General features: G+C 38.8%; 8 protein-coding genes, 2 long non-coding RNA genes and 1 pseudogene across 12 annotated transcripts; 7 read left to right on the forward strand and 4 right to left on the reverse strand.

The window, feature by feature from the left end:
• Positions 1–203: 203 nt before the first annotated feature.
• On the forward strand, positions 204–1,167 carry AT1G27280 (Paired amphipathic helix (PAH2) superfamily protein; the record flags this gene model as incomplete). The annotated part of the gene is made up of 4 exons (NM_102489.1): positions 204–280; positions 373–633; positions 742–931; positions 1,018–1,167. The coding sequence occupies 4 exons, from the start codon at positions 204–206 to the stop codon at positions 1,165–1,167; spliced, it is 678 nt and encodes a 225-aa protein (NP_174047.1).
• A 470-nt stretch (positions 1,168–1,637) lies between these two features.
• AT1G06073 lies at positions 1,638–1,876 on the reverse strand. The gene has a single exon (NR_139017.1). It is a non-coding gene; the product is annotated as an other RNA (long non-coding RNA).
• A 497-nt stretch (positions 1,877–2,373) lies between these two features.
• Positions 2,374–6,693, forward strand: AT1G27285 (annotated as a pseudogene; the record flags this gene model as incomplete). Its single annotated transcript has 1 exon — positions 2,374–6,693.
• An 888-nt stretch (positions 6,694–7,581) lies between these two features.
• AT1G27290 (uncharacterized protein) lies at positions 7,582–9,169 on the forward strand. Of its 2 annotated transcripts, NM_001084133.1 has the most exon segments (3): positions 7,709–8,376; positions 8,737–8,797; positions 8,814–9,089. In NM_001084133.1, the coding sequence occupies 2 exon segments, from the start codon at positions 7,965–7,967 to the stop codon at positions 8,751–8,753; spliced, it is 429 nt and encodes a 142-aa protein (NP_001077602.1). In that variant the 5' UTR covers positions 7,709–7,964; the 3' UTR covers positions 8,754–8,797; positions 8,814–9,089.
• Positions 9,170–9,333: 164 nt separating this feature from the next.
• AT1G27300 (uncharacterized protein) lies at positions 9,334–10,545 on the forward strand. The gene is made up of 2 exons (NM_102492.3): positions 9,334–9,641; positions 9,910–10,545. Exons 1-2 carry the CDS (start codon positions 9,501–9,503, stop codon positions 10,369–10,371), a joined length of 603 nt encoding a protein of 200 aa, NP_564275.1. The 5' UTR covers positions 9,334–9,500; the 3' UTR covers positions 10,372–10,545.
• AT1G06083 lies at positions 9,618–9,931 on the reverse strand. The gene has a single exon (NR_139018.1). It is a non-coding gene; the product is annotated as an other RNA (long non-coding RNA).
• Positions 10,493–12,179, reverse strand: NTF2A (nuclear transport factor 2A). Its single transcript, NM_102493.3, has 2 exons — positions 11,671–12,179; positions 10,493–10,863 (listed from the first exon to the last, which is right to left on the reverse strand). Exons 1-2 carry the CDS (start codon positions 11,965–11,967, stop codon positions 10,792–10,794), a joined length of 369 nt encoding a protein of 122 aa, NP_174051.1. The 5' UTR covers positions 11,968–12,179; the 3' UTR covers positions 10,493–10,791.
• Positions 12,180–13,065: 886 nt separating this feature from the next.
• HK3 (histidine kinase 3) lies at positions 13,066–18,809 on the forward strand. The gene is made up of 11 exons (NM_102494.4): positions 13,066–14,463; positions 14,745–15,026; positions 15,229–15,398; positions 15,487–15,699; positions 15,796–15,982; positions 16,076–16,127; positions 16,242–16,471; positions 16,560–16,658; positions 16,745–17,850; positions 17,940–18,278; positions 18,373–18,809. The coding sequence occupies exons 1-10, from the start codon at positions 13,957–13,959 to the stop codon at positions 18,202–18,204; spliced, it is 3,111 nt and encodes a 1,036-aa protein (NP_564276.1). The 5' UTR covers positions 13,066–13,956; the 3' UTR covers positions 18,205–18,278; positions 18,373–18,809.
• Positions 18,810–19,025: 216 nt separating this feature from the next.
• Positions 19,026–20,559, forward strand: AT1G27330 (Ribosome associated membrane protein RAMP4). The gene is made up of 3 exons (NM_102495.5): positions 19,026–19,243; positions 19,700–19,856; positions 20,029–20,559. Exons 1-3 carry the CDS (start codon positions 19,241–19,243, stop codon positions 20,073–20,075), a joined length of 207 nt encoding a protein of 68 aa, NP_564277.1. The 5' UTR covers positions 19,026–19,240; the 3' UTR covers positions 20,076–20,559.
• Positions 20,560–21,520: 961 nt separating this feature from the next.
• Positions 21,521–24,262, forward strand: LCR (Galactose oxidase/kelch repeat superfamily protein). The gene is made up of 2 exons (NM_102496.4): positions 21,521–22,069; positions 22,783–24,262. Exons 1-2 carry the CDS (start codon positions 21,918–21,920, stop codon positions 24,032–24,034), a joined length of 1,404 nt encoding a protein of 467 aa, NP_564278.1. The 5' UTR covers positions 21,521–21,917; the 3' UTR covers positions 24,035–24,262.
• On the reverse strand, positions 24,177–25,816 carry AT1G27350 (Ribosome associated membrane protein RAMP4). The gene is made up of 3 exons (NM_102497.2): positions 25,478–25,816; positions 24,805–24,961; positions 24,177–24,542 (listed from the first exon to the last, which is right to left on the reverse strand). Exons 1-3 carry the CDS (start codon positions 25,478–25,480, stop codon positions 24,496–24,498), a joined length of 207 nt encoding a protein of 68 aa, NP_564279.1. The 5' UTR covers positions 25,481–25,816; the 3' UTR covers positions 24,177–24,495.
• Between the last annotated feature and the right edge of the window lie 1,115 nt (positions 25,817–26,931).

The raw sequence follows: 26,931 nt of genomic DNA on the forward strand, positions 1-26,931 counted from the left end.
TCTTGAGGAAGTAGATCGATATTTATTGCACTTGGCTCTGTTTCTTGAAAAACTTTAAAGAAATAGCTTTGAGATAGTAGATGGATTCAAATGATGTGATCTGACCTGTTTGGATTATAACAATGGTTTTAGGTCACACCATGGATGGAAGAAGCGTACCATTAGAGTTAACTAAGGATGATGAATACTCATAACTCGGTTCTATGGAGGAAGTATATCATGATGAACCTGAAAAATTTAATCATATTCTCCACCTCATACGTGATTATTTTAATCATAGGTATGTCTTGATTTCCCCCGGTTATGTCTGGTTTGTTCTTAAACAAATACAGATGTGAAATTGATTCTCATGTTTCTTATTCTCTTGTGTAGAGACGATAGAGCTAGAATCACTGCATGTATGGGGGAACTCATGAGAGATCACTTGAACCTGCTTGTTCGTTTCTTTGACTTCTTTCCAGCTGAGGCTAGCGAAGGGTTAGCCCAACTTCAAACCATTGCTGCAACAAGCGTATCACCGGATTCTACTATTGATGATGCGGTTTCATACATCAACACTGTCAAGGAAGCATTTCATGATGAACCTGCAAAGTATTACGAGTTTTTCCAGCTCTTTTATGATATCAGGTATAGGTATGTATTGTTGTGTCCCTCTTCAATTCTGTTTGCCCTTAATTTCAAGTCTCAATCTATACAACATTGTGAAGTGATTCTGTTTGTTATATACTATTCTCTTTGTAGATTAATTGATGTTGCTGGTGGCATTACAAGGGTGGAGGAACTCTTGAAAGCTCACAAGAATCTGCTTGTCCGTTTGAATGCCTTCCTTCCACCTGAGGCTCAGAGAATCCTCCATCTCAAGATTGAGCAACGGGCTGCATCTGATATTAACAAAAGAAAACGTGTAGCGAGTTTTATCGGCAAGCTTAAGGTATAGAGTGCTAAAATACTAAAACTAATCCTTACCATTTACCATTTTGATGTTCCATCTATGCTAACAGATCCGTCGATGTACAGGAAAGGTTCCAGGGGGATGATCGTCATGTATATGAGTCGTTTCTCGAGATATTGACAATGTACCAAGAAGGAAACAAGTCCGTGAATGACTTGTACCAGGAGGTAGGGTTCTTGGTTGGGACACTTTGGTTGGATTACACTTTCTCTTAGTTCTTTGGTTTGATTTGCTTTGTTGTCTTTGCGGGTCGTTGCACTTCTTGAGGGTCATGAAGATTTAGTCATGGGGTTTGCAGACGTTTTCAAGAGACCCACTGATCCATCAGGGTCAAAATCTGCTAGAGATAGCTAAGTACATTAGAAGACTGTCTCTGCTTTAGTATAGGATGCTTTGAATATAATGCATGTTTGGGGTATAAGAGACAAAAAGAGTAGTTCTTTCTAATGAGAAGTGAGTGTATAGTTTTCATATGAGATTAGTTTGATTCTTACTCCATAGAGAACATGATGTCATGATATGCAAATATGCTTTTATATTTGAGGTGTAGATTGATTGGATATAAGCGACTAAAAGAGAGTGTATAGTTTCTTCTGACATGTACATGTATGATATTTTCCTCGTTACCAAGAAGACATGAGATTTTGGGGTCATCTTAGTTCAACGTAGAAACAAAAACATAGAGAAACAGAGCCTTAGCACAAACCTATAAATGACCAAAAAGTACAAAGCAAACCAAACAAAAATATAGTAGTACCAATTACCAAATATGTTTATCAATATAGTAAATCGGGTAATTCAAGTGAATTGCTGGTCTCACACATGGCACGAGGCTTCTTGCTTGCAAGTGAAGCTACAGTCAAATTCTGCTAGCGTACTTGATCAAAAGATATATGTAGCAGGATGCTGTAAGGATGGCGATTCGAATTCCTATTAAAACTTGATGGAGGTGTTCGACACAAAAACACAGACTTGCGATCCTAAGCCAATCCCTTGCAGCGAGACATTTGGCGGCTTTGACTACAAAACTCTATGTCTTGACGGAAAGTTCCACGTAGGACCAGTACCTGTTGATAAAACAAGGATTAGATTGGCTGATTATGGTGGAAAGAGGGCAGTTTTGTGGCCTAATAATATTCACTCGCTTAGGAAGATGATTTGGTGTGCAGAGGTTACGCTTGAAAAGCGCAAAAGTGGTGAAATATGGGGGAAAGTTGAGTGGTTTGTGTAGAGTATATAAGTAAAGGATAGTTTAATAAATCATTAATCCCTAATTCATTCTAATGTAGTCACTATATATATTGTAATTATATCATCTAATGAATTATTCAGCCTTCAATACTATATGGTATCAGAGCTTTAAACGATCCCTAAACCTAAATCTAGCCGCTACTCTGTTTTTCATCATTTTTCATTATTTTTCTTTCTCTTCAATGGCTTCTGAGACTGTCATTACATCTGATTCAACCAGTCTTCTCAACGTCAATATGACTAATGTTACCAAACTCACGTCCTCTAACTTTCTCATGTGGAGGCGTCAAGTTCAAGCTCTACTCAACGGCTACGATCTCACCGGCTACATTGACGGCTCCATTGTCGTCCCACCTGCAACCATCACTGCAAATGGTGCAGTTACGGTCAATCCTGCCTTCAAGCACTGGCAAAGGCAAGATCAACTCATTTACAGTGCTCTACTAGGCGCTATTTCAATCTCGGTTCAACCGATCCTCTCCCGAACAACAACATCTGCTGAAATTTGGACTAAGCTGATGGACACATATGCTAAACCCAGCTGGTCTCACATCCAACAATTACGACAACAGATCAAGCAATGGAAGAAGGACACCAAATCCATCGATGAATTCTTCCAAGGCTTGGTGATGCGATTTGATCAACTAGCTCTCCTTGGCAAGCCGATGGAGAGTGAGGAACAGATGGAAGTCATTGTGGAAGGGCTCTCCGATGACTACAAACAGGTCATTGACCAAATTCAAGGTCGTGAGGTACCTCCCTCTCTCACTGAAATTCACGAGAAGTTACTTAATCATGAAGTGAAACTTCAAGCTGCGGCATCGTCTCTTCCGATCTCTGCAAATGCTGCAAGTTATCGTCCTCCAGCCAACAACAAGCATAACAACTCCAACAACTATCGCGGACAAAACCGTAACAACAACAATCGTGGTGCTAATTCATACCAACAGCCAAGAAACGATCAGCCCTCTTCTCGTGGTTATCAAGGAAAATGCCAAATCTGTGGAGTTTTTGGCCATAGCGCTAGACGTTGTTCACAGCTTCAGATGTCTGGCGCTTACTCCACCCCATCTCCAAGTCAATACCCTAATGCTACTGTTCCATGGCAGCCCCGTGCAAATATGGCAGCCATGTCGTACAATCCTTGGCTTCTTGATAGCGGAGCAACACACCATCTTACCACAGATTTGAACAACCTTGCTCTTCATCAACCTTACAATGGTGGAGAAGAAGTCACAATTGCTGATGGCTCTACTCTTCCGATCACTCACACTGGTTCATCAACTCTCTCTACTCAATCTCGTTCCCTTGCTTTAAACAATATTCTATATGTTCCCAACCTGCACAAAAATCTGATTTCAGTTTACAAATTGTGCAATGCTAATAAGGTTTCTGTGGAATTCTTTCCTGCCCACTTTCAGGTGAAGGATCTCAGCACGGGGGCCCGGTTACTCCAAGGCAGAACTAAAGACGAGTTATACGAGTGGCCAGTTCCTTCAAACACACCCATCTCTTTATTCGCTTCACCTACACCAAAAACAACACTTCCTTCATGGCATTCAAGGCTTGGTCACCCGTCTCCGCCTGTTTTAAAATCCCTTGTTTCTCAGTTTTCTTTACCAGTTTCAAATTCCTCTCAAAAACATTTTCCTTGTTCTCATTGTCTCATTAATAAAAGCCATAAGCTTCCGTTTTATTCAAACACAATTATCTCCTACACACCTCTTGAATACGTTTACTCTGATGTCTGGACTTCTCCAGTTACATCTGTCGACAACTTTAAATATTATTTAATCCTTGTTGATCATTATACCCGATATACATGGCTGTACCCATTGAAACAAAAATCACAAGTACGGGAGACTTTTGTGGCGTTCAAAGCTCTAGTGGAGAATCGTTTTCAAACCAAAATCCGAACATTATATTCTGACAACGGTGGAGAATTCATTGCGCTACGACAATTCCTGCTAACACACGGCATTTCACACTTGACCTCTCTTCCTCACACGCCGGAACACAATGGAATTGCAGAACGAAAACATCGTCACATCCTCGAAACCGGGTTAACTCTTCTCACTCAAGCCTCTATTCCAACTTCATATTGGACATATGCGTTTGGAACTGCGGTTTACCTCATAAATCGCTTGCCCAGTTCTGTGCTCAATAATGAATCGCCGTATTCGAAGCTCTTCAAGACTTCACCAAATTACCTCAAATTAAGAGTTTTTGGATGTTCGTGCTTCCCATGGCTCCGCCCATATACCAATCACAAATTGGAAAGAAGGTCACAGCCGTGTGTATTTCTCGGGTATTCCTTAACCCAAAGTGCATATTTATGCCTTGATAGAAGCTCTGGTCGTGTCTACACTTCAAGACATGTCCAGTTTGTTGAGGATCAATTTCCTTTTTCCATCTCCGATACCCATTCAGTTTCTAATTCAAGCCCAGAAGAAGCTTCCCCTTCATGTCACCAACCCCCATCTCGCATTCCGATTCAGTCATCATCTCCGCCACTCGTACAAGCTCCGTCGTCGCTGCCGCCCCTAAGCTCAGATTCTCACCGCCGGCCAAATGCTGAAACTTCATCGTCTTCGTCCTCGACGAATAATGATGTTGTGGTATCGAAAGATAACACACAAGTGGATAACAGGAATAATTTCATAGGCCCAACAAGCAGTTCTTCAGCCCAAAGCCAAAATAATTCTAATCCAAGCTCATCCATCCAAACCCAAAATGAGCCCAATCCGAGCCCGTCACCAACACCTCAAAATTCTAGCCCAGAATCTTCACCATCGTCTTCTACCTCCGCCACGTCCACAGTCCCAAATCCACCACCACCACCTCCGACAAACAACCACCCAATGCGAACCCGAGCTAAAAATCATATAACCAAGCCCAAAACGAAACTCTCCCTCCTAGCAAAAACAGTTCAAACCCGACCTCAAATACCAAACACGGTGAACCAGGCTTTACGAGATGAAAAATGGAGGAACGCTATGGGAGAAGAAATCAATGCCCAAATACGGAATAATACATTTGAATTGGTTCCACCAAAACCAAATCAAAATGTTATTTCCACAAAGTGGATTTTTACACTAAAATATCTTCCTAATGGTACTCTTGACAGGTATAAAGCAAGATTGGTGGCTCGAGGTTTTCGGCAGCAATATGGACTCCATTACTCTGAAACTTTCAGTCCTGTGGTTAAATCTCTCACAATTCGCCTAGTTCTACAATTGGCAGTGTCTCGCTCATGGACAATTAAACAACTAGACGTAAACAACGCTTTTCTTCAAGGTACATTGACGGATGAGGTGTACGTCACACAACCACCTGGTTTTATCGACCCCGATCGACCACACCACGTTTGTCGCCTTAAGAAGGCGCTTTATGGCCTGAAACAGGCTCCACGCGCTTGGTACCAAGAGTTGAGAAATTTTGTTTGCTCGTTGGGATTCACCAATTCTCTCGCTGATACATCAGTGTTTGTTTACATCAACGACATCCAAATCGTCTACTGCTTGGTCTATGTTGATGACATTATTGTCACGGGAAGTAGTGATGCGTTGGTAATGGCTTTCATCACCGCTCTTTCTCGGCGATTCTCGTTGAAGGACCCGACGGATTTGGTATATTTTCTTGGTATAGAGGCAACAAGAACCTCACAAGGTCTTCATTTGATGCAGCATAAATATGTTTATGACTTGTTGTCTAGGATGAAGATGTTAGATGCCAAACCGGTGTCCACACCAATGGCGACACATCCTAAACTTTCACTCTACTCTGGCATTGCTCTAGACGAACCCGGAGAATACAGGACAGTGATCGGCAGCTTGCAATACTTGGCGTTTACACGACCGGATATTGCGTATGCTGTGAATCGATTATCACAATTTATGCATCGTCCCACAGACATTCATTGGCAGGCTGCAAAACGCGTCCTTCGATATCTTGCGGGAACTGCTACTCATGGTATATTACTTCGCTCAAACTCTCCTCTCTCGCTTCATGCATTCTCCGATGCTGATTGGGCTGGGGACAATGACGATTTTGTTTCCACCAATGCATATATTGTGTATCTTGGCTCTACACCCATAGCTTGGAGCTCGAAGAAACAAAAGGGAGTCGCACGTTCTTCCACCGAGGCCGAGTACAGGGCTGTTGCAAACACAACTTCAGAAATTAGATGGGTATGCTCTCTTCTTACTGAGTTAGGCATCACATTACCAAAGATGCCTGTGATATATTGTGACAATGTTGGTGCCACATATCTCTCTGCAAATCCGGTTTTCCATTCAAGAATGAAGCATCTAGCATTGGACTATCATTTTATTCGCGACAATGTGAGTGCCGGTGCACTACGAGTCTCTCACATATCAACACATGACCAACTTGCCGATGCTCTAACCAAGCCATTGCCTCGTCAACACTTTCTTCAGTTTTCAAGCAAGATTGGAGTGAGCAAACTCCCTCCATCTTGAGGGGGCATGTAGAGTATATAAGTAAAGGATAGTTTAGTAAATCATTAATCCCTAATTCATTCTAATGTAGTCCCTATATATATTGTAATTATATCATCTAATGAATTATTCAGCCTTCAATACTATAGTTTGATCATGTGCTTACTTTCCCTTCATTTGCGATACTTCAAGGTTCTTGCTGCCACTGTTTCTTTGAATGCGTCACATGTTTGAACATGTGTGTTCTTTTTGGATCGAAGCTTAGCTCTTTAGATGGAACTGAATAAGTAAAAGAGGTCACTGGATAAGCTCTGTTACTAGAATAATAGGAGGGCTTCTGCTTCACATTTGTAATCCTCTCTCTTTCTCTGAATTGATGTTGCAATTGCTTGTCATCAGTATCTGTATTTCCATAGATAACTGAACTCATTAAAGGGCAACCGAAGCTGCTTCGTGGTTTATGTTTCTTCTTTGTGGGCTATTTTGCTTTGCACTTTCACTTGTTTCTTAGTTTTGGTTTGATTTTTCATACTGGGCCCTGAGCAAAACAATTTTAGTTATATGACTTGTGAAACTTAAATGGGTTTTAATCGAATGGTAACTTCATCTAATTTGTTTGAATAATTCATCATGGACCTTAATGATAATATCTTGAGTCTACTAATCATTTCACAAATCCTTTCATTTTCCAACAGCAAGTAGCCTGATTTTTGAACCTCAGCGATAGACAGCTTAAAGTGCGGTCATTCTCGCAAAAAGCTATCAGTCTTTATTTGATTCACGAACATTATACACGAAAGTCAAAATTAAATAACCAAAAAAATTAAACAAAAAGCAAACAAGAAAACGACTTCTCTGGTATGATTGGAACAAATTTAATAGAGAGAGAGGTTAGATAAGAATGTGGTAGAAGATAAGACCCAACTACGCGTCATAACTGGGTCCCATCTTTGTCTCTTTCCCTTCTTCACTCGCCAACCCCATCGCGTGTCCCCACGCTCCTTCCCTTTACTTTTTCTCGTTATCCAAAACACGACGATTCTTCATTTTAGATTTTTTTCATTAATAAAAAAAAAAAAGTCTTTTATTGCAGAAATTTCGATCGTTTTTGTTGTGTGTACAGAGAGATTATCGTGTTTTGTTGGCAATCGCCATTAAACCTTCTTCCCTCTAACCCAATCAAATTTGCGGCTCTTTCTTTTATCTTCTCGCCTCGGTTTTAGCAAACCCTTTAGTTATCTTCTTCCTCAAGCAATTTTTCTTTTGGATTAGATTGGTGTTTTCTTTTGGTTTGTGTGGTGATGATGAGAAGGCAACGAGATGAACAACAATCTAGGGTTTTCTACGATCTATCATCTCTTGTTTTGAATCTTCTCCGTTCTCCTCCTATGCCGATTTCTTTACCTGATCATTTCCCCGATCCGCCCGCTAGAATTCGTCCTCCCTTTTCTTCGCATCGTTTTTCGTCTTCTTCGCCTTCTTTGGCTCATATTTCTCCGTCTGGATTCGCGTCGTTGCTGCTTGGTATATCTGTGGCTCTTATGCTATGTGGATCTGTGACTTTCTTCATCGGGTTTCTCTTGATGCCTTGGGTTCTTGCTCTGATTTTGGTTTTCTATGTCGCTGGCATCGTTTCTGCCATTTCTATGGTCGGGAGGTCGATTCTCTGTTACGTCTTGACGCCACCTTCTCCTTCCGGAAAGGAGATTTCTGGTAATTTTGTTGAATTTTAGGGTTAAGTTTGTCAAATTGGTTTCAATGATTCAAGCTTTCTACTTTCGTCTCGGATCTGTTTAGATTTTAACCAAAGTTTCCTTATTGATCATCTAGAAATGATTCCACTGGGTTTTGGTTCTGTCCTTATTTTGATAGAAATGGAGGTTCGAATTAGGGTTTTATTGAAAAGCACACCGATGTTTGTTCTGTCTTTGACTGAAACGATATTGTTCTTTTGTTTCCTCGTGGATCATATTATTCATGTTCACATTACTTTTGTTGTCTGAAATTAAACCTATGTTTGTATTAGTTTCATGTTCTTGCAATAATGTTTGTGTTTGACATGTCTATTCGCAGAATGGAAGCTTCTGTGAAATGATTAAACAACAGAGGTGAAGAATCTATACATCATCCGGAAGCAGAGCAGAGCGAAGCAGAACAAAAAAAAGAAGAAGAAGGATTGATTATATAAACACATATATCCGATAGAGTTTTTCTATGTTCTTTATCTGTATTTTGTTGGGGGGGTTTGGGAAAATCATGTGGATATCAGGGAGTTTTATATTTCTTTACATTTCGAAAAAAGAATTTTTCTATTTAACTACTGTTAGAAATAGAGAAGCCTTGTTATTTGTGCTTTCATGTATGTCGTTTTTATGTAACATGATCATTTCTTAAAGCATACAAAAAGATTTTAGGATTTCTGTTGCACTTCTTTCGATTTCCTTGCATTTTCGAAACACTCTGTGTTGATATCTCTTCCTTTAAATCTTCTTACAATATTTGCTCATTCTTGATCTCTTTTATGGTTTTAAATAATTGTCTCTTCAAGTTCACACGGAATCTAGTGTGAATCGAGGTTTAGTCGTGCAGAGTTGTGTGTGTTATTACATGTTTTATTATTGTTTAAGTATATTTATTTAGTGGAGGACTATACGCTATTTGCACATCTCAATGTCAAATTGCTCAAAAATGGTAGAGGTGCCGTGCCGTCAATAGATGTCACGTGTCCTGACTTGCCTTCTCAATACAAACAAAAATACTCTCTACCTAAAAAAACACAATAAACAACAAACGCATCTTTGGAGCGGCGGTGAGATTAGAGAAGAAGGGTTTGTGAAATGGAGTCCAGTGAGGATGTGGAGAATCTGAGTAGAGCTATTGAGAAGCTTCTTCATGAGAAGAGGAAGAGAGAAGCTTCTGGTGACGCCTTCATTGAAGACGCTGATGATCAGCTTTTCCTCTCTAGCCTTATCTCTCAGGTACTTTACCATCGCTCTGTTTTCTCCTTTGTTGATTTATCTGATGTTGCAGCCAATCAACTTTCTGGGTATATGATTGAATCATGAGTATTTGAGTGAGTCTGTGTAATTGTTTCGCTGTGATGTGTCTGCTTCGATTTTGATGAGATCCAACAAATACAAGCTTATCTTCATGATTGTGTTTAGTTGCTGTTTCATGTCCACAACATTATTTGTATTGGGATGTGTCCATTTCAGGCTTGTGCTAATTTTTTTGCCAATAACTTAGTTGGAATCACCAAACCCCAAGGGGAAAGAAGATGTCATAACCGGAGAAGAAGAAGAAAAAGAAGAAGAATCTGCAGATTCTTCACCATCCAAAGGAAAAAGCGAGGGCCAGAGACAATTGGAAGAAAGTATAGAAGAAATAGCTAAAGACATCAAGAAGGTGAAGAAGCAGAACAAAATAACCCATGTACTTCTCTCGGCTACGATCATCCTGACATTGGTTTGGCAGCTCTCTGAGTACTCCATGATTTTCATGTTGAAAGATAGAATAAGCCACCCAGTCAGATCCATCGGAGGTATGCTTAATGGAATGTTCAAAGGTAAGTTACGTCCAATCAAGAACCAACTTGCGGGGACTTCCAACTCCAATGACCAAAACAACCATGGGAATGGATCACACACTGGACCTCAACTTCAAGTGCCCGAGCTGTTGCGAGAATTCGGTTTCGACGATGAAGAATGATAGCTTCCCTTTGTGACTCAATAATACCAGTTGTTATTTAGGAACAGGGGTCACCCTCATTGTTTCTTTGCTTTTAGTATAAGTAGTTTACTTTTATATGATCAAAATGCGAAAGAATAGTTGCTTTCTCAAACTTTTCCACATGAAAAAGGGTTCCAAAAGAGAACCGTATTTCAAAAAATCTTTTGTTTTACCCTTACTGAATCATGGTTCAGTGCCCGAAAACAAAAGGAGTCATCTCAAACAAAGTAACAAATAGCTCCATTGATTAAAATAAAAACAGACAGCAAACCACCTGAAACAAAGCTTAATGTTCCAAATCTAAAACCAACTCAAACAGTTTTTGAATAGTCCCAAACTTTCCACCACTCTCTTTTCAGCTTCCAATAATGGTTCCATGTACCTCTGGCATCAAATTCCTCAGGCATAGTTCAACCTGAATATGTCATTGAACACGTAGTAGTTTCCCTGATTCGATATCAAATGGAACATCTGGACACAAAACACAAGTATGTCAGGAATCAGGCAAAATCCAAACAACAAGCAGTCATCAGATTTATGTTACAATCATATAGTGATCCAGTGCGTGATTCACAACACAAGAGATGCATACGTAGCTCATTACAAGTAGGTCAAGTTGACAGAAATTCATCCCACTTTGCTCTATACATACATTCCACAAGTTTGATGTTCATACAAATATGATAACAAAACACAATTAGTACCTTGATATGAAGAACTAAAATGACAAAAACATCTCTTATCGAACAAATCTAGTAAAGAGCGTTCAACACTAAAAAGAGAAAACAATGTCTTACGGCAGATGATACAAACACTGCAAGCATCTCAAACTATTTAGAGTTGAGACAATTTAATCAAGAAGGTGGCATATCTACAACTACAACAAGATCACATATGAGCATAGTTGAAAAAAACTAGCAGAATCATGGCAAAGCAGTTTCCCAATACTACATTCACGAAGTGCAAGGAGATAGAAGCTCCACAAGACAAAATCTAAATGACACAAGATTACATCTACTGATCTACGCAATCATTTGGGGGAAACCTCTTTTATCTCCAACCTTATCACAGATCTATCACTAAATGCATCAGGGAGGGTCTAAAATTTCGAGACAATTCCAGATCATTGAAGCTTTTAGTGACCTAATACACACATCAATCTACAGAGCAGTAAGGATAAAAACCCTATCGTACATGATCAACAGCGAGGAATACAAAGGAAACACTAAAAATCGAAGTGATCTAAACCCAAGGGAAAGAGATAAGGCAAAAAAAAACCTGGCTGAACTTGAGAGCGTGTTGTTCACCAGCGAGCTGAAGATTGCCGGAGACAAAGACGAGCATACCACCGGCGGGACCAGAAGGCTGACAATCGACGGTGGTGATGTTGTGCTTACACTGCTGGAAAGGGAGGCCGGTGAGCTTAGCGACGATGTTCTGAGAGCCCTGGATCTTCTGGCCTTCGAAGGTCAACATGGATCCTTCTTGGTATAGAGAAACCAACCCTGGACGATTTGCATCGAAGGTGGAGTAGTAGTGCTCAACGAAAGCCTTTGCAACAGCGTCTGGATCCATCTCTTTCTTCGTCTTCCTTTTTGATCCTTAGCTCTTGCGTCGTGCTTTTTCAACAGGCGAGAGAGGATCGAGAGGGTTAGATAATTTACTGAAAAATTATACGAATGGACCAAGACTAGAGATACTGAAATGAGTGTTTGACGATACTTTAAATGGGCCTTATATTTTTCAAGTTGGGCCCGTTAATATATGGGACAATCAACAGTATAGCTCAATTGGTAAATTGACTAACTTCATTTGATTCCTACACCATTTAAAGATTTTTAATCAAATTCTGATATAACTAAGATAATATTTTAAAGCATTTAACTAACATGGAAAATTATGAAATGAAATATTAATTTTGGATAGAAAATTTAAAACATTTATCTTTGTGAAATAAAAAGAAAGTCTCTTATAATATAACTTGTAAAGTAATCCTTTAAATTCTAAAAGATCTAAAACAAAATGAGTTAAATCCTATGTCTATGTGTTGAATCTGGAAGATCGAGGTGGAAGAAAAAGGATCATGATTCATGGGTGAGAGAACAACCGTTGATTGGTGTGTTTCAACTTTCAAGCAATCCCATTTTAAAAAAATAAATTTATGTAAGCAATTGCAAACAAAATGAAATGATTATGCTTTAAGATATCGACACGTGTAAAACAGATGACGTACCAAGAAAATAAATGATTCTGTATTTTGTTTTAGCCATTTGTTTTTTCTTTAAAGGAAAGTGTATGTTGAAATTGAAAAAACAAACCGAGTTATATATATAGAGTTATTTGACTAAAGAAGGAAGCTTTGGTTAAACTAACTTGTATAATTCTTTTGTGTAGTTTAGTTTTGATAAAATGGCCAAACAATTTTGGTCACTTTACCAACTACTGCAAAAAAACCATTTTCATAATAATAAATTGTAACACGCCTTTTATTTTTATTATTGGAGGGTGAGAACTGAGACCATATATGCCTTTGTTCCCTTCTTGTGGGTCCCTTTAGCCTTTTTTTTTCTTTTGCCTGCGCCGTTTAGTGTTTTTTCTTTTATATATAAATAGAGGTAAGTTATTTTACCAATCATTTGGTGTTATTAATAGTAGTATTAATGAGGTTCTAAACTTGTTTATAAAAATCAGATCTTACTAAACAAACTCAAAGAATCTCAACTATGAACATTTTTCTTCTAGAATCGAGTTTTAACATCATCATCAGCAGGATATAATTTTTTGTGTTTGAATTTTATCTGTATTTTTTTTAGGAGTACATAAGCAGCTTAAGATTAAAATATATATTAATGGAAGTATGAATGAAAAAAGAAAAGAAAGATAATCAGATAATAGAGAGAGAGAGAGAGAGAAGGAAGCAGACATTTGTCTTCCACCATATTCTTCTCATCTTTTCCGATGATAGATTCTTCTTCTTCTTCTTCTTCTACTACTACTTCTGCTCCTCTTTCTTAAGTTTCTCCATTTGATAATTCACTCAAGTCTCCAGCTCCTCTTCTTCTTCTCGTTGCTTTATTCGCTCTCTTTCACTCATCATCATCACACTCAAAGATTTCTGTTGTATTGGAGCAAGCTCTAGCGAATTTTCGTACTCCCCTTGTAGAATTTTAGTTTCCTGTTTTAGATTTCGAGGAATCTCGCTTTGGAAACTTTAAGCTCCTGTTCAAAGTTTCTACCTTTGTTTATTTTGTTTTTGTTTTCTTCTCTCTTATCTTTCGTCATCTTTGATTAAGTAACCACTTTGATCTCTCAATTTCAGCCTTTGGGTTGTCTAATCTGACACGTTCCTCTGTCTTAGCTTTCCTTTTCTCTTCTCGTTTGTGGGAAGCCTACAAGGATTAATTATTAAATACCCAACCCCAAAAAATTCTTCCTTTTTGATTCTCTGATTCGTCCCTTTTTGTACATGGTTTCTGTTTGGTTGTTAGAGCTTCTTGCTGAGTTGAATTGAGCTGGTTGCAATCACTCTGTTTCTTGGGGGTTGATCGTGTATTCAAGTGGTGGATGAGTCTGTTCCATGTGCTAGGGTTTGGTGTCAAGATTGGGCATCTCTTCTGGATGCTATGCTGCTGGTTTGTTTCTTGGTTCGTTGATAATGGGATCGAGGACAAGTCTGGTCTTTTAGTTGGCTCTGTCGGTGATCTTGAGAAGACTAAGATGACTACGTTGAAGAAGAAGAACAAGATGTGGTTCTGGAATAAGATCTCTAGCAGCGGACTCAAGATCCCGAGTTTCTCTTATCAGTTTCTTGGCTCTGTTAAATTCAACAAGGCGTGGTGGAGGAAGCTTGTGGTGGTTTGGGTTGTCTTCTGGGTCTTGGTCTCTATTTGGACGTTTTGGTACTTTAGCTCGCAAGCTATGGAGAAGAGGAAAGAGACGCTAGCTAGTATGTGTGATGAGAGAGCTCGTATGCTGCAGGATCAGTTCAACGTTAGCATGAATCATGTTCAAGCCATGTCTATCTTGATCTCAACCTTCCACCATGGCAAGATTCCTTCTGCTATCGATCAGGTATTCTCGATTCCGCATCTTCTTGTCTTCTAATCTGTTTGGATTGATGCCTGAGATCTAGTCTTGCTTGTAGTACATAAGTTGTTCCTACGGTGTAGTATATGAACGGTCCTTGGATGATGGTAGCTTTTTTCATTCAACTTGCTCTCGAATTTCAGTTAGGATTTACAATTTTGCTGATTGTTGCTTACAGTCTTTGTATTTAGCTAACACTTGGTAGCTTGATTCCTATCTTCTTGAGTATTAGTGAACAGTAACTAACATTAAGAAGCTTTGTGTAGAGAACATTCTCAGAGTACACTGATAGAACTTCCTTTGAGAGGCCTCTTACTAGCGGGGTAGCTTATGCTATGAGGGTGCTCCATTCAGAGAGGGAAGAGTTCGAGAGGCAACAAGGTTGGACTATTAGGAAGATGTATTCTCTTGAACAAAACCCAGTTCACAAGGATGACTATGACCTGGAAGCTTTGGAACCATCCCCTGTCCAAGAAGAGTACGCTCCAGTCATCTTTGCTCAGGACACTGTTTCTCACGTTGTTTCTCTCGATATGCTGTCTGGGAAAGTAAGCTTCTTTACTGGTTCTAATTTTACTGTTTTTATGTAATTTACTATCATGGTCTACACTCACTACCGGGCGAATCCTGCCGACATGGCTAGTTCATATTTCAATCTCGGCTTACCGATTAAGTTGTTTTGATCATTTTATTTAAAGTTTAGAGCACTGTTTTAACTGATACTTATTCTCACTCAATTCCTCTTGATAGGAAGATCGTGAAAACGTTTTGCGGGCCAGGAGTTCAGGTAAAGGGGTTTTGACAGCTCCTTTCCCATTGATAAAGACAAATAGACTTGGGGTGATCCTGACATTTGCAGTGTACAAGAGAGATCTCCCCTCCAATGCAACGCCAAAAGAGAGAATTGAGGCTACTAACGGGTGTGTAGCATAGGCGTCTAAATAAATAATAACGCATAAGTTTTACAACATTATTTTTGCTCATTCATCTCTTTTGATGCCCCTGAAGGTATCTCGGGGGAGTGTTTGACATTGAGTCCCTGGTAGAAAACTTGCTTCAACAGCTGGCTAGCAAGCAAACGATTCTTGTCAATGTGTACGATATCACCAATCACTCTCAACCGATTAGCATGTATGGTACAAATGTGTCGGCTGATGGGTTGGAACGTGTTAGTCCACTAATCTTTGGCGATCCATTGAGAAAGCATGAGATGCGTTGCAGGTACTTGCAGTTGGCACATACATATGTCTGTAATTTCTTCTTGTTTGCAAGAATCCAGGTGCTAACATTTTGTTGTGAGCTTCTTCCTCTTTGTAGATTTAAGCAGAAACCACCATGGCCAGTGCTATCAATGGTGACATCATTCGGTATCCTTGTGATTGCGTTACTTGTTGCACATATAATCCACGCAACCGTTAGTCGAATACACAAAGTTGAAGAAGATTGTGATAAAATGAAGCAGCTCAAGAAAAAGGCTGAAGCAGCAGATGTTGCAAAGTCACAGGTAAATACATCATCCTCAGTTGATAAATTTCCACAGCATATTAAACTTTCTATGACAGAGAGAAGAGTTGTAATCTAACTTTTTTTTATGCAGTTCCTTGCCACTGTTTCACATGAAATCAGAACTCCAATGAATGGTGTTCTAGGTGAGTATCGAAATGGCCACTATGTTGCCTCCTTCTCTCACCTATGCCCATGAATATTTTCTGAAGAACAAACTTAACCAAATATTCTCATGTTGACTTTGATCTGGGGTGTAGGAATGTTGCATATGCTTATGGACACAGAGTTAGATGTTACGCAACAGGATTATGTTAGGACCGCACAGGCAAGTGGAAAAGCTTTAGTCTCGCTAATAAATGAGGTTTTGGACCAAGCAAAGATTGAATCTGGAAAGCTTGAACTTGAGGAGGTGCGGTTTGATTTGAGAGGAATATTAGATGATGTCCTGTCACTCTTCTCTAGCAAGTCCCAACAAAAGGGGGTGGAGGTAACTTACTATATGATCTGCAAAGCAAGGGTTGTAACTGATAGCAAGTCTTTCTTACTGATTTTTTGAGTGTTGCTGATGAACGCAGTTGGCAGTATACATATCTGATCGTGTTCCAGATATGTTAATTGGTGATCCTGGGAGGTTTCGACAAATACTCACAAATCTTATGGGTAATTCCATTAAGGTAAACTTTTTTATTATGTTTTTTTCTGACCATTCCTTGCATCCGAGTTGATCAACGGAGCTGATCATTTATATATATTCTGGCAGTTCACTGAGAAAGGACACATCTTTGTAACTGTTCATTTGGTGGATGAGCTATTTGAATCTATCGATGGAGAGACAGCATCATCTCCGGAAAGTACACTGAGTGGGCTTCCAGTTGCAGACCGGCAGAGGAGCTGGGAAAACTTTAAAGCTTTCAGCTCCAACGGGCATCGGAGCTTTGAACCATCTCCCCCTGATATAAACCTAATCGTCTCAGTTGAGGATACTGGCGTAGGGATCCCTGTAGAAGCGCAGTCCCGTATTTTTACGCCTTTCATGCAAGTCGGACCATCCATATCCAGGACGCATGGAGGCACAGGAATTGGACTTAGCATAAGCAAATGTCTAGTTGGACTGATGAAGGGAGAAATTGGATTCTCGAGTACTCCCAAGGTTGGGTCCACATTCACATTTACTGCTGTATTTTCCAATGGGATGCAACCAGCTGAAAGAAAGAATGACAACAACCAGCCCATATTCTCGGAATTCCGGGGCATGAAAGCTGTGGTTGTGGACCATAGGCCTGCAAGGGCAAAAGTCTCGTGGTACCATTTTCAGCGTCTTGGAATTCGAGTCGAAGTAGTTCCACGTGTTGAACAGGCTCTACATTATCTGAAGATTGGTACTACCACTGTGAATATGATACTCATAGAGCAAGAAATATGGAATAGGGAAGCAGATGATTTCATTAAAAAGCTACAGAAAGACCCTCTTTTCCTTTCTCCTAAGTTGATTTTGTTAGCAAACTCAGTAGAATCGTCAATATCAGAGGCTTTATGCACCGGTATAGATCCTCCAATAGTGATAGTGAAACCATTGAGGGCGAGTATGCTAGCAGCAACTTTGCAGAGGGGATTGGGTATTGGAATCAGAGAACCACCTCAACACAAGGGACCTCCTGCTTTGATTCTCAGGAATCTTCTCCTTGGTAGAAAAATTTTAATCGTGGATGATAACAACGTAAACCTCAGAGTGGCAGCGGGAGCTCTGAAAAAGTACGGAGCTGATGTGGTCTGCGCTGAGAGTGGGATAAAGGCAATCTCATTGCTTAAGCCACCTCACGAGTTTGATGCTTGCTTCATGGACATTCAGATGCCAGAAATGGATGGGTATGCCTGATTGGTATACTAGTTTTTTTGAAAAGTTCGAAATATGTAATAAGAAAATTGAAATGTTTTTCTGCCCTGTCTTTCTGCAGATTTGAAGCTACAAGGAGAATACGAGATATGGAAGAGGAGATGAACAAGAGAATAAAGAATGGGGAGGCTTTGATAGTAGAGAACGGTAACAAAACAAGCTGGCATCTTCCGGTATTAGCAATGACGGCAGATGTGATCCAAGCAACGCATGAGGAATGTCTGAAGTGTGGAATGGATGGGTATGTATCAAAACCATTTGAAGCAGAGCAGCTGTACAGGGAAGTTTCTCGCTTTTTCAATTCGCCTTCAGATACAGAATCATAAGAGGAGATGGGGCTGGAAGAAGAACAGCGAAGGAAACACAAAAACTCGTGTCTCCTATGCATCTTGAAGTAGTAGTAAGCCGCCTATATTCCTCCTCTCTATATATTTACTCACCTAAAAACATGTCTTCTCAACTGACAGTAACGCCTTATGTGAACTTGTTTATAGGAAAAACAGATTGACGATTGCAAAAAGAGTGTATATAGAAAGGCCGGTGTGACCAGGCCAAGAACTTAGGACCAGTACTTTCTCCTGTAAATTTTTTTTCTACATTTTTCTCTGGTCTGATTGAGACAACAAAACTTGTGGTATGTAGATGAGAGTAGCAGCTGGAATATATTCAGAGTTGCTTTGGACAGGGAAGAGAGCATCATAGTATGTGTGTAAAAGTGTGTGTGCATGATTTAGGATATTTCTTCTTGTATTAGAGAACAGTGCTGCAGTTTCTTTGTTATCATCATGGTCCAAGATAGGGAAGTGGACATTACTACTTATACATACACTGGCTTTGTGATATAAAGTTGAAGATAGCTTTTACTTTCTCTTCCCCTTCTTTACGTACAATGCATATTGGAACCAAAACCAAATGATCGGACCGAATCAAGAAACAGAACCGAATGTCTTCAAATAGTTGTGTTTTGTGTCCAACTAAATTCACGTAGAAGAACTATAGAAACGTGGACCCCAAAACGTGAGTGTGGTTGTTTGACTTTTAAACACGTCCGTGAGATTTTCAGATTGACCTTTAGGTCACATTTTTGTCCACCACATCAACATGAGAGGGCTTTTCTCAAGCATTTCAATAATCGGAATCCAATCACTGACCGCCACGTGGACATCATACGTCTCAATAACCAATCATAGAATGGTTGTGACGACGTTCACGGTGAGTTGCAGTACCCGATCCCTTTTAAGGTCCGTGACAGAATAATTTTGAAACCAGCAAGACAAATTTAGTCAAACCAAAAAAAAAAAAAAAACGAAAGCGCAAAGACTAAGGAGAAAAGAAATTCTTCGCTTCTTCTCCGGTGTAATCATGGTATAGCCCGCGATCTCGATTGTTTCTTATTATCGGTATTCATGTTATATTAGCTAGAATTGTGTTTTGTACCTCCGATCTGATTCACAGATTCAGTATGTGAAATTCATTATTTTGAGGATTTGATCGTCTTATCAATGATTTAATCTATGTTTGAATATTGTTGAATCACGGGCAATTTCGCATCACGCCAAAAGAATTGTATCTAACAGATGCGAAAAAGTTTGAATCTGTTTTCGAAATGTAGTTATTCAAATTAGCTGAGTTTTTGTCTTGATAGTATGTATTGTTTCTTGATTTAAAATGCATGGCCAAATCTTACCCTGGCTTTGCCCAGATTAAATACTTTGGTGAGTGTAAACGAAAGAGATTCTGATTTTAGTAATATGGTTGATCTGGAGAGAACCATTACCAATGTGTATTACTGAATAGGGTTGATTTTAAAAATTGTTGCAGACAACCTCAAAAAGACTAGCAGACAGGAAGATTGAGAAATTCGACAAGAACATATTGAAAAGAGGATTTGTTCCTGAGACCACCACCAAGAAGGGTAAGGATTACCCTGTTGGTCCCATCCTCCTCGGCTTCTTTGTCTTTGTTGTCATTGGATCATGTGAGTAACCTCTTCTTCTTTGTGCTCCTTGATTTTAAGTCCAAATTTAGACATTGGTTTCCAGAATTTCTTCTTTGTCCCCCTTTTATTGAAAATTCTTTGTGGAATCTGAATGATTTGATTATACTATGTGTATGTTTATTAAACTTCCTTGTATATGCTTTTGTTACAGCTCTCTTCCAGATCATCAGGACCGCAACTAGTGGAGGAATGGCTTAAACCCAATCACATTCAAGCTGGAAGATTGCAATTCTCAAATTGATGAATCATCACTTTCTTCTCTTCTGACTTGTCTCTTTTTTTCCCTTATACTGTAGAATGTGACTACTTTCTGTTGACTACATGTTATTGAAAGAATTTTTGAGTCTTTTTCTAATATCCACTCTTTACTATTGTCTTGATACCAAATACAAGCACCGTTAAACTATTTAACGTTGAATTGGTGAAACTATTTCCCTCGGCCAAATTGTTCGGTGAACGAAAGATCTGATCTGTGAAGAGTTTAGTTGAATAGATTCGGCTGATGGATTGGTAGGGAGAGACACCATGCGGTTGGTGGAAGGTACCCGTGATAGAGTCTTGACGTGAACAACTTAGTCCAAGAGTTAGGAGACACAATAATGATAAGTAGCCGTCAATATATCTTTTGATCCGAATTTGAACTTATTATATGCTTTACTTGGCAAATGATATGAAAAACTTGTTCATTGTTGAAGAATCTATCAACTATTGTATTCAATCACTTACCTTTTTATCTTTTACCAATCATACTTATAACTGAACCACAACAATCTCTCTTTAGTCTTATTCTTGACCAATAACTTGTATTTTACCGCTTTATAGCAGTTGGGCCATATATATGTAAGAATAGTTTGAGAAAAAGAAACAAAGAGAGAGAGGTTATGATGAGTTAAATCATGATTAATCTTTAATATATAGGTAATTGCAATGTTAAATGGAAGTGACATGATTGAACAAAGCATATTTGATGGGATGAGAAAAATGAACCCCCACGCTTTACGACTACTTTACATTCTCTGTGGAATGATTTTGAAAAATATAATTATTACACCAAAAGAAAAAGAGAACAAGGCAAAATTATGCACATGCAATTTATTACATTCGATTCACATTGATTCAGTGACTTTCTTTCTTTCTTACAACAAATAAAATAAACTTTTGGAATCAAGTTGTTCGTAGTCTTCTTCTAACGATGATGACACAAAAATAAGATTCAAGTTGTCTTATTCTTACCTAGAGTTATTTGGTTCCAAAATAAATGAAGTCGTGATATAATAGTAATTTGGTTTCATACTTACTCACTCACTCAATTGTGTAAAAAGCCGAAATGCAGTAAAAACAGTGATACACAATTGTATCAAAAGATAAAATGATGGACGTTAAATCCGTAATTTAAATATGTTAAAAGTAAAAAAAAAAGTTAGATCTTCTTTGTATAATTACAAAATATATATCATAAGCAAAGGTGGAAGAAACCATGATTTAGTATAATTGCCGCAACCTCAATGATCCTCTTTATAAATTAAAAAGAAAAACCCATAATTACCAATTTATTACCAAAGCACGCGTCTTTCTTTATTACAAAATTGTTTTGTTTTATTCTTGTTAGAAACATTTTTATTTTTATTACAATAAAATGGAACTATAGTGTATGTTGTTTAGAATAATTGTATTAAAAAAAGTATAACGTACAAAAGAATAAAGTGAATGAGGAAAAAAAAGAGAGGGGCAAAAGTGGAAAAGAGAGAGATAGAGAAGGATGGAATAATTGGTAAGAAATAATCATATGGGGCCAACTGACCATGGAAAAAGATGAAGCAAAAAAAAAAAGAGAGAGAGAAAAAGACAATTCAGAGATAATACAAAGGAATGGTTTTGTTTTAAGAGAGAAAGAGAAAGAGAGAACTCGACGAAGAATGATGGTGGGAGGTTAAATTCCCCAAACCCCCAGAGCTCTTCATTTTCTTCATATCGACGATATGCTAAATGGCTGCTGCTACCATTACTGATCTCTTCTCTTAAGCTCTCTTTGTTTGGGGCATGGAAGAAGAGCTTGCCATGCTTAGACAGCTCATCGGTCAGCTTCAAGAGCTCTTGCACAACGGCTCTCCTCCTCCTCCTTCTTCTTCTTCATCTCTGTCGTCTTCTTCTCCGTCATTTTTGGTTCTCCACCATCCTCAGTATCAGAACGGGTGAATATCTTTCTCTCTCTTTTTCTCTGTGGCTAGATCTATGTGGGATGGGTTTCGATCCTATTTTTGCAATTTGGGGCAACCTCGTAATGTGTTTTGGTTTAGGGGCTTTTTTGATTGCTCCATTTTGTTTAGGGCTTATGGTTCAATTTCGATTGTTCCTTAGAATCATGCAAATCCCCTTATGTTGAGTTCTTCTATTGATTCAGTTGCTTTTCAATTAGCTCAAGGAGGAAAATTGATCTATGAATTGACTCGATTTGGTCACAAAGAGTGCATTTATTTTTTGCCATTGTGCTAAAAATAATCTCTTTACTAAAATCCATTCCATTCCACTGCTGCCACCAAGCCTCCAAATTTTTTGTCATTTTGTATCGAGTCTTGTTGTGCTTTTAGTAGTCCATCATTGGGTCAATACCAAACTACCTGCTCAATGCCTTCCTTACCTTTATATGTTGTTGTCTCTCCAGCTTCACTTCTAAAAGCATCTAATTGTATGTATTTATTTGCCCCTTTTTGAATAAGTAGTGTTCCCAATACTTGGACTAAACAAGGGTTGTTCTGTTAGCTGGTTTACTGCTGCCTTTTTTCTCTGGTATACTTACTTGTGGTTGGTTTAAGGGCAAGTCTTTGTTTCCAATGGAATGATTTCATTTTTTAGAAAAGAGGATCCTGTGTTGTTTTCCTGAGATAAATTTTCTCTGTTATGGCAGATGGTGTTTGCCCTGTATTGAGGATACTTCTGCTGATGATTGTTGTGATATTGTAATGGCTGGTGGAAAGAGGCCTGGGATCTTCAAGATGTTAGAAACTGTCAAGCCTCCCGTCAAACGAACTCGAAAAGAACGGACTCAAGGGAAATCATGTACGGAAGTAGATGAGATAAGTGGGAACATGGATCAAGAAATATGGCAGGAATTCCCTCAAGATCTCTTTGAAGACGTTGTTTCCAGACTACCAATGGCTACTTTTTTCCAGTTCCGTGCAGTTTGCCGTAAATGGAATGCTCTTATTGATTCAGATAGCTTCTCCAGATGCTTCACTGAGCTTCCTCAGACCATCCCATGGTTCTACACCATAACCCACGAGAATGTCAACTCAGGACAAGTGTACGACCCTTCTTTGAAGAAATGGCACCATCCGATTATCCCAGCACTACCCAAGAAGAGTATTGTTTTGCCAATGGCTTCTGCAGGAGGTCTAGTGTGCTTCCTCGACATTGGTCATAGGAACTTCTACGTGAGCAACCCGCTTACCAAGTCTTTCAGGGAGTTGCCTGCTAGGTCGTTCAAGGTCTGGTCTCGTGTTGCGGTAGGAATGACTCTGAATGGAAACTCCACCAGTCATGGGTATAAGGTCTTGTGGGTTGGATGTGAAGGAGAGTACGAAGTCTATGATTCCCTGAGTAATGTGTGGACCAAACGAGGGACCATCCCGTCCAACATAAAGCTCCCGGTGTTGCTCAACTTTAAGTCACAGCCAGTGGCTATCCACAGCACACTTTACTTCATGTTAACAGATCCCGAAGGGATATTGTCCTATGACATGGTCTCTGGGAAATGGAAACAGTTCATTATACCTGGCCCACCAGACCTGAGCGATCACACGCTGGCTGCGTGCGGAGAGCGGTTGATGCTGGTGGGTCTACTGACTAAAAACGCTGCCACTTGCGTTTGCATATGGGAGCTGCAGAAGATGACACTGTTGTGGAAGGAGGTTGACAGAATGCCAAACATATGGTGCTTGGAGTTTTACGGAAAGCACATTAGGATGAATTGTCTGGGCAACAAAGGTTGTCTGATATTATTGTCCTTGAGGTCCAGACAGATGAACCGTCTGATAACCTACAATGCTGTGACTAGGGAATGGACCAAGGTCCCTGGCTGCACCGTTCCTCGTGGGAGGAAAAGACTTTGGATCGCTTGCGGAACAGCGTTTCATCCCTCCCCTACAGCTAGGGCTTGATCATCTTTTCTCCTGGTACAATTTCCTTGGCCAGCTTTGAGGTTGTATTCGAACGGTTCACACACGGTTGGTTTCTTTTTGTTGTTTTATTTCGGTTTTGATTTTCGAGACTGTAATATACAAAACGTTCTGTATTGTAATAAATAACTTTGGGTTGTGTGGAACCTCTTAAACCTGTGAGCAAAGTTTCATAAAAAGTACACAAGTCCAGAAGGAACTATTTAACACTTTTTGTATTTGACGGACCAAGTGAACAGAAGCATAACAACAACAGCATCTAACTTGAAGAACATACTTAAGCGTTGGATACTTGGATTATAAAAAACTCAAATAATCTTCATTACATGATATAGTAAACAGAAAGTTGACACATTCTACAGTATAAGGAGAGAAAAAGAAAGGAGACAGAAGAAGATTCTACATTTTGAAAACTGCTTCTTCTAGCTTGACTGTGTTTTGGTTTATGCCATGCCTCCGCTAGTTGCAGTCCTAATGATCTGAAAGAGAGCTGTAACAAATCATGTAGAAGGTTAACAAATATAGTAACATACGCATACACAAAGTATAATCAAATGATTCAGATTCCAGACTATGCTCGTTACTGGAGTTATATATCATGGGACAAAGAAGAAATTGTAGAACTAACATCAATGTCCAAATCAAGAAGCGTGAAGCCTAACTTTAAGAAGCTATTTGGTGCCCTCAACATAGAGTAGTAAGTTCTGAGCAAGTAAAGCTAGGCATTGGAATAAGAAGAAGAGGTTACTCACATGATCCAATGACAACAAAGACAAAGAAGCCAAGAAGGATGGGACCAACGGGATAATCCTTGCCCTTCTTGGTGGTGGTCTCAGGAACAAATCCTCTCTTTAAAATGTTTTTGTCGAATTTCTCAATCTTCCTGTCTGCTAGTCTTTTTGAGGTTGTCTGCAACAATTTTTAAAATCAACCCCATTCAGTAATAAGAAGCATCATTATACATCTGCCTCTGCGCATTAGTAATGGTTATTTCCAGATCATGCAGCATATTACTAAAATCAGAATCTCTCTTCATTCAACAAAGCATCCAATTTGGGTACCAATTCATGTATTTGTGCAAATTAGCAGAGAAATTGGGCTAAGATCAGGTAAAATTCGGCCATGCATCGGAATCATAAGAACAATAGACACAATGCAGATAAGAACTCAGCTAATCTGTTCAAATTTCGAAAACAGATCCATCTTTTCCAACTAATCAATAGATTAAAATTTTCAATTTGGCATAACGTAAAGCTAATCCGACTCAAAATTCAAAATCATTGATAATACCACACATATTGACTCAGATCGGAGCTGCAAAGCATATCTTAAGCCAATCAAACATGAATTCAGATCCTCATTATGCAATCGACAAAACAAAACCATATTAAGTGTTATAGGCAAAGATCGAGATCGCATTCATACCATGATTACGCCGGAGAAGAAACACCAGGAAAGCTAATTAGAAATTGAAATGACGATCGCGAGCAGAAAATCAATTTCACCTCTCTCTTTTTTTTTTGGTTTTTTTTCTTAAGTTTTTGTCTCCTTGATTTCAATATATCTCTCTTTTTTACATCTGTGTTTCACCACCTAAAAAGAGATTCAGTCTTGCTATTCTCACAACGTACATCGTCACAGACCATCTATGATTGGGTATTGAGACGTGTGATATCTACGTGGCCGTCTATAATTGGGTCGTTATTTGAGATTTTAAGAGCTTGAGAAGGCTCGAGAATTGAGACTCGTCGGACAAAAAAACAGACGTGTCATGTCAACTACTGAAAATCTAGCGGACGTGTTTGAAAGTCAAAGCACGAACCTCTTTGGGGTCAGTATTTCCAAAACAACCATTTTAGATTTCTAATTTTCTACTAGTAGTAGTAACCTATAAACTTATAGAGAGCTTGGTTTTACGGACTGTTTTTCCTAGACCGTTCATGAACATTGTGTTCTTTGGTGGATAGATTTTGATTGGATATGAATACATGATCCGTGTTTTTAGTGAGAGTTTAAGGATTCGATTATTCGAAGCAGGCTCATAGAGTGTGGCATCTCAAACGATGCACGGTCTTCCACAAAAACGCACATATATGGTCTTGAAGACTCATAATATTCGGATTGATAATAGTTTTTCTTGAATATGATTGTTTTGGTGGATATGAAGAGGAATCTCAGAACATTGGATTTTCTTGGTGATGATATGATAATGGTATAGTTGGAAATACATATTTACTTCGTTTTGTAAAATGACAAAGCAAAATGTGTAAAAATCTCGTCCAACTGTAAAAACCCCATGACTATATTTTAGTATCACTTTCTCTTGACATCATCACAGCAAACAAGACTCACGTAATTCCACAAAAGCTAAAATTTGTGTCTATCAAAGAGCCATGTGTACTAAAAGTACAAATGAATGGAATGTACTATGTGTTATGTACTATGTACTAACGGTATATCGACCAAACTCATAATTTCATGTTTAGTAATGCTTTTAATTTAATTTAAAATATATAGTTCCCCTAAACTAATCTTAGTCAGTTCATCGTACGTCTAATAAATTTTCATTTAATTGTGATGTTCTCGGGGATGGACACTCTAAAATATTAGTATTAGTGTACTTGTGAAAGTAAAAGAGAGGTTTATAGATATTAAAACTTGCACGAATTGTACTAGGTATGAATGGTAGGTACTAGGTTCTCTAACAAATGAAAAGAGTTGCAGCCTTTTTGAATTAATGTTTTGAACATACAAATTCGATTTTTCAGCGGCTTTTTACATGTTTAATTAGCGACCGATAAGAATATGAAGAAAGATCCAACAATATAAATTTGACCTTTCTTACTTATAATGTTGTTACTTGCATTTTTTGTTTGTTT

Source organism: Arabidopsis thaliana, assembly GCF_000001735.4.
Source record: "Arabidopsis thaliana chromosome 1 sequence".
In the NCBI taxonomy this organism is placed as follows: Eukaryota; Viridiplantae; Streptophyta; class Magnoliopsida; order Brassicales; family Brassicaceae; genus Arabidopsis; species Arabidopsis thaliana.